Genomic DNA, 17,672 nt, shown 5'->3' on the forward strand with positions numbered 1-17,672 from the left:
TTCCCATACTAGGCAGTGATGCAGCCAGTCAGGATGCTCTCAGTTGGTCCCCTGTAGAAAGTTCTTAGGATTTTGGGGCCCATACCAAACTTCCTCAACTGTCTGAGGTGAAAGAGGTGCTGTTGTGCCTTTTTCTCCACACAGCTGGTGTGCACAGATCATGTGCAGTCCTCGGTGATGTGGATGCCAAGAAATTTAAAGCTGTTTACCCTCTCAACCCCAGATCCATTGAGGTCAATAGGGGTTAGCCCGTCACCATTCCTCCTGTAATCCACGACCAGCTCCTTTCTTTTTGTGATATTGAGGGAGAGGTTGTTTTCTTGACACCACTGTGTCAGGGTGATGACTTCTTCCCTGTAGGCCACCTCATTATTGTTTGAGATAAGACCAATCAATGCAGTGTCATCAGCAAATTTAATTAGCAGATTAGAGCTGTGGGTGGCGACACTGTCATGGGTATACAGAGTGTCAAGGAAGGGGCTTATTACGCAGCCCTGAGGGGCTCCTGTGTTGAGAGTCAGAGGAGTGGAGGTGAGAGAGCACTCTTGCCATCTGCTGGCAATCTGACAGGAAGTCCAGGATCCAGCTGCATAAGGCGGGGTCAAGGCCGAGGTCTCTGAGCTTCCTGGGTGGAATTATGGTGTTGAATGCTGAACTGTAGGCCAAGAACAGCATTCTCACATGATCAACCTTCTTCTCCAGATGGGTAAGGACGGTATGAAGAGCAGAGGCTATTGCGTCATCTGTCGATTGGTTGTGTCGGTGGGCTAATTGTAGGGGGTCCAGTTTGGGTAGTAGCAAGCTTCAGATGTAATCCTTGCCAGCCTCTGAAAGGATTTGCTTATTATTGAGGTGAGTGCGACAGGACGCCAGTCCTTCAGGCATGTTACCTTGGTCTGTGCACATCCTGAGTACTCACCCAGGGATGCTGTCCAGTCCCGCAGCCTTGTGACTGTCCACTCGTTGGAAACATCTGTGTACCTCAGCCTCAGAGATGACCAGGTTGCAGGCTGTAGCGATGGCTTTCCTCAGAGTCTCAGAGCTAGTGACATCAAACCCAGCATAAAAGCAATTGAGCTCATCTGTGATAGAGGCCGCGATGTTGACGGCACCACTACATTTGGCTTTGAAGTCTGCGATGGTATGCAGCCCTAGCCACAAGTCATGTGTGCTATTCGTTGTGAATCTTGACTCAATCTTATCCCTGTATTTTTATTTCACAGCATTGATAGTTTTGCGTAGATCATAGCTGCTTTTTTTGAGCTCCTGCTGATTGCTGGCAACGTAAGCTCTGTGCCATGTGGTAAGTGCTGCTCGCACGGAAATATTGATCCAAGGTTTCTGGTTCAGGAAGACCCTGACCGACTTCTGGGGGACAACATCGTCAGTGCACTTCTGGATGAAGCGTGTGACTCCATCCGTGAACTCGGAGACATCTTCATCATGGAAGACATTCCAGTCAACATCATCAAAGCAGTCTTGTAGCATGGAGGCAGATTGGTTGGACCAACAGTGGACGGTTTTAACTATGGCCACCTCCTGTTTCAGCTTCTGCCTGTACATCTGCAAAAGCAGGATTGAAGAGTGATCCAATTTTCCAAAAGCTGGGCGAAGGAGAGCTTTGTAAGCATTGCAGAAGGAGGTGTAGCAGTGGGCAGGTGTGTTATCTTCACAAGTGCTCATTTATTGACAGTGAGTGAGAGGGTTGTTATGAGATCACTTAACCAAGTTTTTAGTCTTGCTCCTGTATGCTGATTTGTCACTCCCTTTGATACAGCCCACGACAACAAACTTGTATATGGTGTTAGAGCTGTACTTAGCCACACAGTCATAGGAAGTAAAGCAAGTGGAGCAGGGGGCTAAGTACACACCCCCGTGATGATCCTGTGCTGATGTTCTGAATATCCTGTGATAGATTATGCACCAAAATTCAGAACTAAAATTCTGAATCATTGAATCAGATTAATAATCAGAATAATAATTCCAATTCAATGATACAGGCTAATGGTGACACCAGGAAACAATGATTCCTCAGGCGACATCTTTTAGATAGCCAATATTTTCAATTATTTCACTTTCTCTATATTTTCTGCTTGTTCGTTTTGTCTTGATTGTGTTGGAGCCTGTGATGTGCAGTTAGGATATCGATTAAGTGATCTTGCGCTCTGCTGTATCCAACGAGGACCAAGACGACATCCTGAGAAGGACCAAGAACATGAACTGCCTCGTGGAAAAGACCAGCGATGGGGCACGGGTTCATGAACAAATCCATCTTGAAATGATGAGGAAGATTGAAGCATGAAGGTGAATACGGAGGAGGTCAACAATCGCTATCAATGGAGGCCTTGGGATCAGTAGCCAGGCCGATGGCATTTGCGTACAGACTCAGTATGGCAGTCGCACTTCACAGAAGGACTCAGTTTATGCAGCCGCTCTCCTCGAAAGCTGGTGGAAGGATATTTTAGATGGTCTGAGATTTATGTGATTATTGGACTGTACTTTCTATTGGTCCCCTTCTGTTTTTGGTGTTATCTTTCTTGTTGCCGATTGGTGGGTGGGCAATATGTTACTTTTCATATCAGGGAGGAGTTGGGGATTTGGGGTCTGATGCTGGTGTATATTGATGTTATTCTGCTTCGGTGAATCTATTAGTTTTTGTGTGTGTGACATGGGTTGGGGGTTTTGATGCTATTACACTTTTTTCTGCGAGGAAGGGGGTTCAGGGTTTGGGGTTTTTGGGGGTGTGGATAATCTGTTAGTTTTTTTCTGCTTGGGAGGGGGTGGAGAGTTTTAGGGTTTGAGACTTTTGTTTCTTTTTCATGTTGGGGGGAGTGTTGTCTTTTTTTTCAACAACAACTCCCATGGTTTCTCTGCATTTTATGGCTATCTGGAGAAGACGAATATCGGAGTTGTATTATACGTGCGTACTTTGACAATAAAATTAGCCTTTGAATTCTGAGTTATGAATCAGAATCATTGAAATATTAAAATGTGTGTATACAGTAATTAGGGCAATAGTATAGCATAGACTCAATACTTATGCAACAAAATTCCTGTAGCAAGCAAAAAGCTGTACATTGATGAAGCAAGGGCAGAATCTGAGCTGCACTTAATGTCTGTTGTTAGCTTGTAATTTTTATTGACTTTTAACACCCCTATTGTGAATGGCAATTGATCTTGCAACTTAGGAATTCAAACATGCAGTTTACCAAATGGTCAATATCCCTAACTGATAAGCCAATTCCATGTGACAATAGCGTTTTTCTGGCCTGGCTTCAGAAGAGTGTGGTGACCGGGGCCATTCTGGGCTCCTTTTGCACAACTGAAAGAATCATTAGAAGGGAAAAGATGAAACATGTGAGCAAGCTAGCAAACAGCAACAAAGTGGATAGTAAAAGCTTATTTAAATATGTAAAAGATAAAAGAGAGATGAGAGTGGATATAGGACCGCAAGAAAATGAGGCCAGAGGAATAATAACAGGGTACAAGAAGATGGCAGATGAACTAAATGAGTATTTTGCATCAGCCCTCACTGTGGAAGATACTAGCAGTGTGCCAGATGTTGTAGTGTGTGTAGGAGAAGTGAGTGCAGTTACTATTACAAGGGAGAAGGTGCTCAAAAAGCTGAAAGACCTAGAGGTACAAAGTCACCCGGACCCAAACTGCACCCTAGGGTTCTGAAAGAGGTAGTGGTAGAGATTATGGAGGCATTAACAATGATCTTTCAAAATGATCTGGCATGGTGCCAGAGAACTGGAAAATTGTAAATGTCTCTCCACTCTTTAAGAAAGAGAAAGGCAACAAAAAGGAAATTATAGACCGGTTAGCTTGACCTCAGTGGTTGGGAAAATGTTAGAGTCAGTAGCTAAGGATGAGGTTATGGAGGTGACACAGGACAAGATACAACAAAGTCATCATGGTTTCCTTCAGGGAAAATCTTGCCTGACAAACCTATTGGAATTCTTTGAGGAGATTCCAAGTAGGATAGATAAAGGGGATGCAGTGGATGTTGTATATTTGGAGTTTCAGTAGGCCTTTGACAAGATGCCACACATGAGGCTGCTTACCAAGTTAAGAGCCCATGGTATTATAGGAACGTTTCTAATATGGTTAGAGAAATGGCTGATTGGTAGGAGGCAGCAAGTGGGAATAAAAGGATCCTTGTCTGGTTTTCTGCCAGTGACAAGTTGTTTTTTGCAGGGGTCGGTGTTGAGGCTGCTTCTTTTTATGCTGTATATGAATGATTTAGATGATGGAATAGATGGCTTTGTTGCCAAGTTTACAAATGTTATGAAGATTGGTAGGGAGGCAGGTAGTGTTGAAGATCCAGGTAGTCTGCAGAAGGACCTAGACGGATTAGGAGAATGGGAAAGAAAGTAGCAAATGAAATACAATGTTGGAAAATGCATGGTCATGCACTTTGGTAGTAGAAATAAATGTGCAGACTATTTCCTAAATGGGGAGAAAATCCAAAAATCTGAGATGCAAAGGGACTTTGGAGTCCTTGTGCAGAACACCCTAAAGGTTAACTTGAGAATGAGTTAGAGTGAGGAAAGCAAATGTAATATTAGCATTTATTTCAAGAGGTCTTGAATACAAAAGTAGCGATGTGATGCTGAGGTTTTATAAGGCACCAGTGAGGCCACATCTTGAATATTATGAACAGTTTTGGGCCCCTCATCTAAGAAAAGATGTATTGGCATTGGAGAGGGTCTAGAGGCGGTTCAAAAGGATGATTCAGGGAATAAAAAGGTTATTGTATGAGGAACATTTGATGGCTCTGGAACTGCACTCGCTGGAATTTAGAAGGATGAGGGGAGATCTCATTGATACCTTCTGAACGTTGCAAGGCCAAGACAGAGTGGATGTGGAAAGGATGTTTCCCATGGTGGGAGAATGTAGGACAAGAGGGAGCAACTGCAGGATAGAGGGGCGTCCTTATAAAACAGAGATGCAGGGAAATTTCTTTATCCAGAGGGTGGTGAATTTGTGGAATTTGTTACCACAGGCTGCTGTGGAGGCCAGGTTGTTCGGTGTATTTAAGGCAGAGATTGATAGGTTCTTGATTGGACACTGCATCAAAGGTTACGGAGGGAAGACCTTGAAATGGGGTTGAGGAGGGGATAAAAGGATCAGCCACGTTTGAATGGCGGAGCAGAATCGATGAGACAAATGGCCTAATTCTGCTCCTTTGTCTTATGGTCTAAGTAAAATAAAGTATGATTGAGGTATGAGTGCTTGGTTACAGATTTCAGTTAATTGGCGAAAGCATAGTAACATTCTCATATAAATGCTGCCCTTTTGCTTCTGAGTAGAGGTCACAGGTTTGAAGCTAGTGCTGAGAAGTCTTGGCAATTTACTGCGAAGCACTCGTACTAAGTAACAGCACAACTGTGCGTTGGTCAGAAAAGGACTGAACTTTTAGGGACATGCCTGTGCTACAAATCAGACTGTTTATCATGCACTAGATGGTGTTGAGCCTGTTGAGTGTTGCTGGAGATGCATTCATTCAGGCTTTTCGATGATAGAAAGCCTTTGAAAAGTGAGGAGGTGAGTCACTTTCCACTCATTATCTAAGCTCTGCCTCACTCCTTCAACTATGTAGCTGAAATTTCTGGTCAGTATAAATCTCCCTCATGCTATGCCCCCAGATCTGTCCTCTCTCCATCACCACCCCCTCCCTCTCCCCCCAGATTCTAAGATCCTGACAGCAGGTATTCAATGAAGGCAGTGGTAATGAATATGAAGAGGTAGGTTTATGACTTGGAGGTTCAATGATTTAAGATTCAAAGTACATTTATTATCACAGTATGTATGCAGTATACAAACCTGAAATTCATCTTCCCCACAGACTGTTGCAAAACGAAGAAGAATCACGGAACCAACCTGTTCAAAGAAAAACATCAAACTCCACTCCACCATGGCGCAAAAAGAAATCATGCAAACGATAGTGGCTTCCATCCACTGTGTAGGACTGATGTTACCTACCACTTATTGGTCTATTTCTAAACTTTGTCCAGGTCTCACTGTGTTAGAGCATGAATTGCTACACTCGCTGAGAAAAAAAAGGATCCCATTCAGTATCCATCTCACCAAAAGCTTAATTCCATCAGCCTTTCGTTGACAGGATAGAGAGGTTCTGCATTCTTCTCCTTATCCACCCTCCTTTTCCTCCTGTTCCACCATCTCTTGATCATCTAAACTGACTTAACCAAGGCCACATAATTGGCAGGTTGTATAGGACCCAACATATGGTTTGTGCAGGACGTCACCCAAGCAATTTAACGAGCAGAGCTATTGCTTAAGGCTCTGATTTTCTGCTCAGCTGCATAATAATGTTGGAATGGTTCTCACTACATTCCCTTTCCCTACTTGGGCCTGAGCTGTGTGGAGCTAGGCTTTGGAGTGCCATGCCTAATTAACAGATGCAGTGCCTAGAAAGGAAGGGCACAGTAGATCGTCATAGGATACAGTTGTCATGGTAACTCCTCAAGTGTTGTGCATTTTTCCTCAGTGTCATCTGGGCATGTTTGTGAAGCAGCTTCACACGAGGCCTTTCCAAGAACATCTTTGCAAGCTATCAATGTAATATGAGTAAAGTCAATCTTTCAATTTCATCACTGTTATTCCCACCAGTGTAGAAAACTTCTTTTCCCCTTGGCCTAATACTATATTCTTAAAGAGGAGGTGAACACATTACTTTTAGGGCAAAGGACCCTCTTGCATTGTGGGAAATGTGATTTGCATCATTGATGCCATCCTGGCAAGAAATGGAACCAGGGAAATGCATTGTGACTGTTGATTTAAAGGTTAAGTGCTGCAAAAGTGGCCCAGCGGTGTGCCTGATAGTGAGTCTGTATCTACAGCAACCCAAGGAGCAGCAGAGGCTTTGGCAAACATCTGATCCTTGTCAAATTTTGTAGGAAAGGTGATCTGAGTAAGTTCTGGATATTCCCTCTTCTCTTCCTTCCCATCAGGCAAAAGATACAAAAGCCTGAAAGCACACACCACTAGGTTCAAGCTGAACTTCTATCCCACTGTTAAAAAAAATACTGAACTGCCCCCTATCACAATAACATGGACTCATTACCTTCCAATCTATCTTGTTATAACCTTGCAACTTATCATGTACTTGTACTGCATATTCTCTAACTGTCACAGTTCCAAGTTTAAAGTAAGTTTATTATCAAAGTACATATGTCTGTAAATATATATATCACCATATACAACCCGAGATTAATTTTCTTGCAGGCATACTCAGTAAATCCAATAACCATAATAGAATCAATGAAAGACCACACCAACAGGGTGGACAACCAGTGTGTAAAAGACAACAAATTGTGCAAATACAAAAAGAAAAAAATCATAACAATAAATAAATAAACAATAAATATTGAGAACATGGAATGAAGAGTCCTTGAAAATGAGTCGATAGGTTGTGAAAACAGGTCAGTGATGGGCAAGTGAAATTGAGTAAAGTCATCCCCTCTTGTTCAAGAACCCGGTGCTGTGAGTCCTAAGGTTCCTGTGCCTTCCTTCTGATGGCAACAGTGAGATGAGCACATGACCTGGGTTGTGGTGGTCCCTGATGATGGATACTGCTTTTCTGTGAGAACGCTCTGTGTAGATGTTCTCAGTGGTGGCGAGAGCTATACCCATGATGGACTGGCCTGTGTCCACTACTTTTTGTAAGATTTTCCATTCAAGGGCATTGGAGTTTCCATACTAGGCTGTAATGCAGCCAGTCAAAGTACTCTCCATCACACATCTGTAGTAGCTTGGCAAAGTTTTAGATGTCATTCAGAATCTTTGCAATTTTCTAAGGAAGCTGTTGTGCTTTTTTCATAATTGCATATATGTGCAGGGCCCAGGACAGGTAATCTGAAATGATAACACTGAGGAATTTAAAGTTGCTGACCCTCTCCACCTTTAATTCCTTGATAAGGACTGGCTCATGGATCTCCGGTTTCTTCCTCCTGAAGTCATTAATCAGCTCCTTGGTCTTGCTGACATTGGGCAAGAGGTTGTTGTTGTGGCACCACTCAGCCAGATTTTTAGTCTCCCTCCTATATACTGATTCATCGCCGTCTTTGCCTACAGCAGTGGTGTCATCAGCAAACTTGAATATGGCATTGGAGCTGTGCTTAGCCACACAGTCACAAGTATAAAGTGAGTAGAACAGGGGGATTAACACACAGCCTGTGGTGCACCTGTGCTGATGGAGATCATGGAGGAGATGTTGTTGCCAATCCAAACTGATTGGGGTCTGAAAGTGAGGAAATTGAGGATCCAATCGCACAAGGTGGTATTGAGGCCAAGGTGTTGAAGCTTATCGATTAGCTTTGAGAGAATGACAGTATTACATACCTAGCTGTAGTCAATAAAGAGCATCCTGATGTAGGCATCTTTGCTGTCCAGATGTTCCAGGGTTAAGTGAAGAGCCAACGAATTAGCATCTGCTGTTGACCTGTTGCTCTGGCATCATGCAGTATCTCAAGTGCTTGATTATATTTGGCCGCTAGTGGTATGTAAGTTGCTGTCAGGATCCCGGAGGAAAACACAATATTCTGTGATTGCCTTTCCTTGTATTACCTCATTGCCTCATTGATGTGTATGAACAGTACTCAAGACAAGATTTTCCCTATAATTCAGTATGTGACAATAATAAACCATTTTACCAATTTAAACATGATCACTTGCTTTAAGCCAATCTCCCCCTCATTTTCTGACAGATTACCTTGCTCTCCTCTCTTCCTTACTTTCAACATCTCGAGTTTTAGCCATGAAAGAACCTTATGCTACTTTGATGTAGAGTAGTTCAAGTGAAACTCAGCTGGATTTATCTGGTGATGTAAGTTTTGACATTGAGCTGTGTACCACACTCTGCTTACTCATTGTGCATAGTGAATAGATCCTATAGCACCACACAGTGTGTCACACCATTCAAGCACAGAATTAATGCAAACTAACCACCTCAGTGCTGTAAAAATAAAGGCCACAGAGCCTATTTTAATGACCAGTGTATTCCTGAAGTTTGCAAACACAGAGACCAAGAACTGCGCTTTAGCAGAGAGGAGCCCAGTGCCACTCAGGATATGAATTGATCACCGTGCTGTATTAACGGACTGCACTCGCAAAGAAAAATATAAATAGAGCTGTTTGTTTGAAAGCTTTGTTAAAGGTACTACATGCCATGTGACATTATAAATAATCAGCTCTCTATCCAACCTCCAAAGCCCAGCACTTATTTGAAGACAGAGTATAGAGCAACCGATCACCCTAATTATGCCAGAAATTGGGACAGTGGGCAACTGTTCAAAATGACAATTACTAGGTGGAATTTAGAAAGTGATTAATCTTCAAGATTAACTGAGTCGGATTTACAAACTGCCCCGATGTAGTGTGGTTACATTTACAGAATACGTTCCATAGACTTAGCAGATCGATTCCTTTCTGTGCTAGCCTCATACAATTTTATTGTGTATAATCATTGTAATTCATTCCACAGTTATGGAAAGGAGTTATTTAAAGCCTTTATCAAAACAATTTACTTTATGCCTTTGACTTAATGCACATTGGCTTTTGCTGCCAATAAAGATTGCCTAGTAAATTTGAAAGTTGTACTAATTTATATAAAATTATAAAGGAATTGTACAGAAGATAGCTTGACGTGTGTAAGATGTTGGTGAGGCCTAATTTGGAGTATTATTTGTTTTGGTCACCTACCTACAGGAAAGAGGTAAATAAGTTTGGAAGAGCGCAGACAAAATTTATAAGGATATTGCTAGGCCTGGGGGACCTGAGTTATAAGGAAAGATTGAATAGGTTAGGACATTTTTCCTTGGAACATAGAAGATTGAGAGGAGATTTAATAGAGGTATGTAAAATTATGAGGGGTATAGATAGGGTAAGTGCAAACAGAATTTTTCCACTGAGGTGGGTGGGACTACAACCAGAGATCATGGGTTAAGGCTGAAAGATGAGAAGTTTAAGGGGAACATGAGGGGAAACTTCTTCACTCAGAGAGTCATGAGAATGTAGAACAAACTGTCGGCACCAGTGGTGCATGCAAGCTTGATTTAAACTTTTAAGAGAAGTTTGGATAGGTACATGGATGGTAGGCATATGGAGTGCTGTGGCCCTGGTGCAGGTTGATGGGAGTAGGCAGTCTAATTGGTTTGACATGGACTAGGTGGGTCAAAGGTCCTGTTTCTGTGCTGTACTTTTCTATGATTCTATGACTATGAAAATGTTGATATGAAGAAGGTTTACCTACCTGTTCTACTGCCTCTGGAGGCAGTGTGCTGCTGCCATACTGACTTAGACTGTTGCCGCCAACTCAGAGCCACCAATGTTGTTAAGGGTGGCAGTATATGTTGAGAAGAGAGGACCTGTTCATCTTTGTTGGGCTGTTTGTCATGATATTGTTGAAAACTCTTATGTTTTTGTAAGTGGAATTAACTCCACTAGGTGAACACAATTGAAATCATTCTAAAATTAATGCTTTTCATGAGATCTTCTAGAATGAGATGAGCGAAGCTCTTCCAGCACAAAAGCTTCTCAGTTTGACCAAAATGGATTTCACGTCATCAGAACAGAAACCACTTCAAGTGACTTCACATTTAGTATTAGCTCACTTGATGACTGAGCAAGATGCACATTTAAAACTGCAATAGAAACCAAAGTTCTGGTTTGCTTATAGACAACTTAGCTGGGTCAGAAATATCCTGATTATCAGTGGTTACACCAGACTAAGAGAACCACTGCTTCTCAGAGGATTAGCTGCTTCTAGAGGAATTGCCAAAACCTACTTCTTTGCAGGGTTCGAGGTTAGAATCACAAAGAGAAATACCATAGAAATAGGACCTTCATCCCACTAGTTCTGACAGTCAACCACCCATTTACACTAATCCTACATTAATTTGAGTTTTTTTTTATTTATCCCACATTGTTATTAACTCCCACTAGCTTCAATTACAATTTGGTTTTGTGCTAAATAGCTCCACCTAGTGTAACAGGAAGGTTCTTGCAGTGGCTCCAGAATGAATAAAATCAAACGTATTCATTTTTCATTTACTATCTACAATATCAGCTGGAACGTATGTGATAAGACCATAACTCATCGGAACAGAATTAGGCCTCTTTTATATTACCTGGAAGCTTACCTTCATATTTCATCTTTTCCCTGCTTATTGCTTTTTTAGTTGACTTCTGTGAGCTTTTAAAAGCTTTCCAATCCTCTAGTTTCCCGCTAAATTTTGCTGTATTATTTACCCTCTCTCTTGCTTTTATGTTGTCTTTGATTGCTTTGTCAGCCGTAGTTGTCTCATCCTCTCTTTAGAATGCTTCTTCTTTGAGATGAATCTACCCTGCGCCTTCTGAATTGCTCCCAGTCATTATCGTTTTGCCGTCATCCATGCTAGTGTCTCCTTCCAATCGACTTCGGCCTGCTCCTCTCTCATGCCCCGGTATTACCCTTCCCTCTACTAAGATACTAAGATGTTAGATTTTAGCTTCTCCCTTTCAAACTGCAGTCATACATGTGGGTTATGCATAGATTACAAAATGATCACTCAGAAGCTGTATCAGGCAATTAATAGTGAAGGCTCCAGGAGAGTAAAAATTCCTAACTAAATATGTTACTGTGTGACAATATGGTTTTCATTAGGCATTTACGATAAATATTTGGTCGAATTGTGCCTTCATTTGGACTTGGCATCTATTGTTATCGGTGTATCAACTTGTAATTGGAATTGTATACAGAAACTTCATCCTTCTTCTCCTTTGATACTGATTAATACTGAATTTATTTTTAAATTTTTCTAGGCCACAGACAAAAGATGATCTCCGAGCTTATTTGTTACTTGTGCAGGTTTGGATCTATTAATCTACTAGTTTCTGATTCTTGGATATAATCAAAAATCCCTAAAATCTCACAAAATATTCATCTTGTATCTATCATTAAGCATGCTGCCTTTAAGTAGTTCGAACGGAGCACAGGTAGCAACTGAGGCCAAATGGGACACATGATTTGTATGTGATATGATTGCCATATAATATGTTGCTTCACAATCTGTTGTTGGGTTTCATGCTGAAGCAGTCAAATACACTCAGTGTCCACTTTATTAGGTATCTCCTGTACCTAATAAAGCGGCCATTGAGTGTATGTTTATGGTCTTCTGCTGCTCTAGCCCATCCACTTCAAGGTTTGACGTGTTGTGCATTCGGAGAAGCTCTTCCGCATATCACTGTTGTAATGCGTGGCTATTTGAGTTACTGTCACCTACCTGTCAGCATGAACCAGTCTGGCCATTCTCCTCTGACCTTTCTCATTAACAAGATGTTTTCACCCACAAGGATGCCGCTCACTGGATTTTTTTTTAAATTTTTCACGCCATTTTCGATAAACACTAGGGACGGTTGTGCGTGAAAATCACAGGAGATCTGCAGTTTCTGAGAGACTCAAACCATCCCATCTGGCATCAACAATCATTCCAAGATCAAAGTCCTTACATCATATTTCCTCCCCATTCTGATGTTTGGTCTGAACAACCGAACCCCTTGATCATGTCTGTATGCGTTTATGATTTGAGTTGCTGCCACATGATTGGCTGATTAGATATTTGTATTAACGAGCAGGTGTATAGGGGTACCAAATGAAGAGTGTACAATTTGTTTGAGTCCTGGGTTTCTAATCAGATATTCACCATGAATTGTTTTACTTTCCTGCAGAATCCTCAATTTGCGAGCACGTCAACGTACATTATCTATGCCCACTTGTTACGGCAGATGGCCAGTCTGTCCGAAGCGGATCATCATTTTCTGGTTCACTGGTTTCAAAAGTACAGCTTTTTTTCTTTTCTGCACCTAGAAACTCTGAAGGGTGTGGCTTATTCTTAGCACATTTACAATAGCTTTGGTGTGTTTTTGTGCGACTGTTGGAAGTGCAGTTAACTGTGGGGAGTTTTATGACAGCTGAACTTCACTTAAGCATGTTTTGGCCATTTCAAGTTAATTTATCTAGGGAAGTAGTTTATAAAAGTTTTGAACAGTTGGTTTTCCGAAAACATTTATCATTTTTCTTCCATTTCGCACATCTTTGTAAAATAAAGGGAGCGGTATCAAAGAGATAGCCAATTTCTTAATATCCATTTCACAAATAGACTCTTCTCAGGCTTACAGCCAGGTACAGGTATCGATTTTAACCAACGTTTCAGTGACACACTCTGCCTTCATCAGTGATGATACCAGGGGTTGCCTAGTCCAGTGGTATTTATACCTCCTTGATGCGGGTTTCCACCGTGCATGCGGAGCAGTATATATCTGCCAGACAGGATGGTGAAAACACAAATCAGGGAGCACAGGAGGTGTATCCGTTTGGGTAATCTAGAGAAATTGGTTGTAGTAGAACTTTTCATTTGCAATGGCCATAAGATTGACTTTGATAGCACAAAATTACTGTGCTGTGCCTATAGATTTTGGGACCATTTGGTGAAGGAAGCCATTGAAATAAAACTAAAGGAAAAGAATTTTAACAAAGACGAAGGTCTTGCCCTATGTAAGAACTGTAATTTGATTGTAAACAAGGTAGGACAGCGGAAACGTGATTAGATGAGGACTAATTAATCAGGAAGGATGGACGTCGGGGGTATAAATACCACTGGATTAGGCATGCCTGGGCATCATCTCTGATGAAGATGGCAGAATTTGTTATCAAAGCGTTGGTTAAAATTGAACCTCTACCTGGCAGGAAGCCTGAGAAGAGTTTTTTCATCATATATGCCAGGAAAGCACTAGATTCTTCTTCATCCATTTCACACTTGGCACATCAGAATTTTTCCAGGAATCTCTATCAATCGTCGACATTGCTAATTGCTTTCCACAACGTGAATAAAGCAAATTTGTTCCCATTACGGAAGAGACCTCAGTGAAAAATGATTGACAAAAGAGCGAGGTGTGACGTAAAGAAATGACTTCTTCTGAAGCAGCAGGTAGTTGTGATCTGTATTTCACTGCTTGAAAGGGAGGTGCAGTTTCAGTCTTTAAAAGGGAGCTGAATGGACATCCAAGAAAAGATCTGCAGGCGTGTAAAGAAAGAGAAGAGGACTAACTAGTATGTTCCATAAAAACATAGAAAACCTACAGCACAATACAGGCCCTTCGGCCCACAAAGCTGTGCTGAACATGTCCTTACCTTAGAAATTACCTAGGGTTACCCATAGCCCTCTATTTTTCTAAGCTCCATGTACCTATCCAGGAATATCTTAAAAGTCCCTATCGTATCCACCTCCGCCACCATCGCCAGCAGCCCATTCCACGCACTCACCACTCTCTGCGTAAAAAACATCCCTAGCATCTCTTCTGCACCTGCTTCCAAGCACCTTACAACTGTGCCCTCTCATGCTAGCCATTTCAGCCCAGGGAAAAACGCCCTCTGCAAAGAACTGGCACAGACTCAATCAGCTGAATATCCTTCTTTTGCACTCTAATGATTCTATGATTTCTGTCACTGCTTCCATGCCAAAATAGTTCTATGATTCGTGCCAATCAGTCATGAGACTAATAATGTGCAATTAACCCAAGCTTATGACTCAGTTGAGATGATAATTTAAAGTCATGAACTGTTTGTAATATTTCCCTTAGCTCATCAATGTCTGATTATGATTGTCATTGATAATTTTTACATTCTCATTTGTCCAGAAAAACTCTTTTTTCGTACAGCTGGTAGAAAGCATGAGATTTTCCTCCTGTTAAGATATAATATGTAATTCTTATGTAGCCCCTCAATTGAGTTAAAAGCCACGCAGACAGTCTCATGATACATATCTAGGGCTATGAATACTGATATCTATATTGGCTTCATATTGGACTCCCAGCTGGTGAAATTATTTTGAGAACCTTAGACCTCAATATTATTCACTAATGCTATCAAACACTTACTTCAAAAGTATTACATTTCTTGAAGTCCTAACTTTCTTTTGCCCTGTCTCCCCTGAACATCTCAGCTTCATGCTATGAGGTAGGTGATCAGACCACTTAATTTCACCTGGATAGTTCACTATTGTGTTTCCAATGAATTACCAGCTGTTTATTTGCTAATATGTCCGGACCTGTATTCAAGAGGATAAATTTCTTATTCTGCAGGTTTATGGCAGTTGGCAAACCATTACCACCATTTTCTGAACTGGACTATGGGTCAGGTATCTAAATTCTATATACGCCATGTGATTGATAAGTTTGTGGCCTAAGGTAGAAGGAGGAGTTATACAGCTCTTGTTACATGCACGTGAAGTTCAATGCTTTGAGTGATTATGCTGAGAGTTTGAAGTTAATAATTCATCGCCATCTACCTTAGGCCACAAACTTATCAATCACCCCTGATGGGTTACTAACTGATAAGTTATTAACTTCAAACTTTCTGCATAATCACACAAAGAGTTGAACTGCATGTGCATGTAATAAGAGCTGTATAAGTCATCTCCTTCTCCCTTAGCCCACAAACTTATCAATCACCCCTGCTGTAGACACTTTCTGGAGGTCCAAGATCCGTATGTTCCACGACCACCGGACTAAGTGTGTAAATGTAGGAGGGGACTGTGTTGAAAAATAAATGTGCTAGGTTTTCTAAAATTGACTCCTTCTACCTTAGGCCACGAACTTATCAATGACCCCTTGTATTTATATTTGCACCAAAGTCTATTTAAAAAAGGCCTGTTTTTTAAGGTACTACACTGTATATAACATATAACAATAACAATTACAGCACGGAAACAGGCCATCTCGGCCCTTCTAGTCCGTGCCAAATTTATTTAAACCAATAATCCTGTGATTCTCCCTGCAAAATATTGTCAGTTAAATTATATTTTATCTCATGATAACTTTAAAATCATGGACAAATTTAAAACAGAATAGTCTCATTACCAGAAAGAAGCAAAAAATCTAGTTACTATTCCATCTGCAACCAAATTTTTGAATAAACATAAATAACATATCATCCTGCTACAGTGGCTAACATAAGCACTGACTGGGAAATAAATGTTGGACATTTTTAGCCTTCATACAGTAACTCTGTTTTTCATAAGATAAACTCAAAACAATTATTGAATCCTTCCAAAAATGAAATATTGATATGTGCTTTCTCCAGATTGCCTTTGAAGAGATTTAAGCAACTCGTCGAAAGATTGCTGCAGTTTATATCTCTACGTCTATTCCCAGCAAAGCCAGAGGACTTGCCGCCCCTGGCAAAATGTACGTGGTGGATTCCTTCAGCAACCAAAGTCCTAGCTCTGCTAAGTGAGTACCAGTGGCTTTCTGTCTCTTTGTATACTTCAAATACAAATACTGTAATGACAAAAAGCTAAAATATGCCACTTTTAGTGAAGCCCCTCTAGAAAAAAATGATTCATGTTTGCTTTACTAATAGTAAGATTTTCTGGTAATTTTATCTTTGCTAAAGACAATAATCAAATAATCAAAATCCAAAAAAAAATCCAAACACTGGAAATCTGAAGTAAAAATAGAAAATACTGGAAATACTCAATAGGTTAGGCAGCACCTGAGAATAGAGAAACTGAGTTAGTATTTCAGATCAATGACATTCCATCAGAATTAGAACATAGAAGAATGAGGGGAGATTTGATAGATATATACAAAATTATGAAGGGTATAGATAGGGTAAATACAAGCAGGCTGTTTCCGCTGAGGTTGGGTGGGACTACAACTAGGGTTCATGGGTTAAGGGTGAAAGGTGAAATGTTTAAGGGGAGCATGAGGGGAAACTTCTTCACTCAGAAGGTTGTGAGAGTGTGGAATGAGCCTCCAGTGTAAGTGATGCATGCAAGCTCGATCTCAGTGCTTAAGAGAAGCTTGGATAGGGAGAGGCTGGGAGGGCTATGGTCCAGGTCTAGGTCAGAAGGAGTGGGCAGTTTAGATGGTTTGGCATTGTCTAAATGGGCTGAATGGACTGTTTCTGTGCTGTGCTTTTCTATGACTCTATGACTCTAGTTCAATATTTCAGGCTGATGATATGTCATCAGAACTCCTATGTTCTGATGAAACTTCATCAATCTGAAACATGAATGGTTTCTCTCTCCACAGATAAAGCCTGACCTGATAAGTATTTACAACATCTGCCATTTTTTATTTATTTACCAATAATTGAAAATGCTAAATTGAGTCTGATGTAGGATTTAAATGTATTTTTTACACCCTTTGAAAACTGAGCAAAGTGACATTGGTTTGTAATTTTTATGAAACAGCAGAGCAGAAAAATATTTTGAATTCTTAGTTGTCCAAATCCATCAAAAGCAATATTTTTTAATCCTTCTCAGTAAGTATCAAAAGCCTTTAATTTATTTTTGTGAAAAAACTATTACATTTGTACTTAAGACCCCCATAAAAAAATTATTTTCTCCAACGTGTTAGGAGAATAATAACCCAGATATTTCTGAGGAATGTTAGTGGTTCTCTCTGTATCTGCCTAGAAGTCAGGGATCCACAAACAAGCATATAAAAATGTTGGCGTCCAAGAACTTCCTGTGAGATGGCCCAAACATTTCTCAAGTGTAGTCCAACTGTGCACCCCTCATCGAGTTCGATGGCAGAACCCTAAGTCTCTACAGTTATTCAGCAGTTGTGAGATTCCATTCATTTCAATAGAGAGAAAGGCTCTG

The 17,672-nt window shown here is 40.9% G+C and overlaps 1 protein-coding gene across 1 annotated transcript in view; it reads left to right on the plus strand.

Annotated features, from left to right (window-relative positions):
• hectd2 (HECT domain containing 2) overlaps window positions 1-17,672 on the plus strand; it is a 131,425-nt gene that overhangs the window by 57,821 nt on the left and 55,932 nt on the right. Inside the window, exons 7-9 of the mRNA XM_072239745.1 lie at window positions 11,827-11,872; window positions 12,733-12,842; window positions 16,145-16,293. Coding sequence (XP_072095846.1) covers window positions 11,827-11,872; window positions 12,733-12,842; window positions 16,145-16,293 — 305 coding nt within the window. The remainder of the gene's footprint in view (window positions 1-11,826; window positions 11,873-12,732; window positions 12,843-16,144; window positions 16,294-17,672) is intronic.

This window comes from Mobula birostris, chromosome 21 (genome assembly GCF_030028105.1).
Source record: "Mobula birostris isolate sMobBir1 chromosome 21, sMobBir1.hap1, whole genome shotgun sequence".
Taxonomy (NCBI): Eukaryota; Metazoa; Chordata; class Chondrichthyes; order Myliobatiformes; family Myliobatidae; genus Mobula; species Mobula birostris.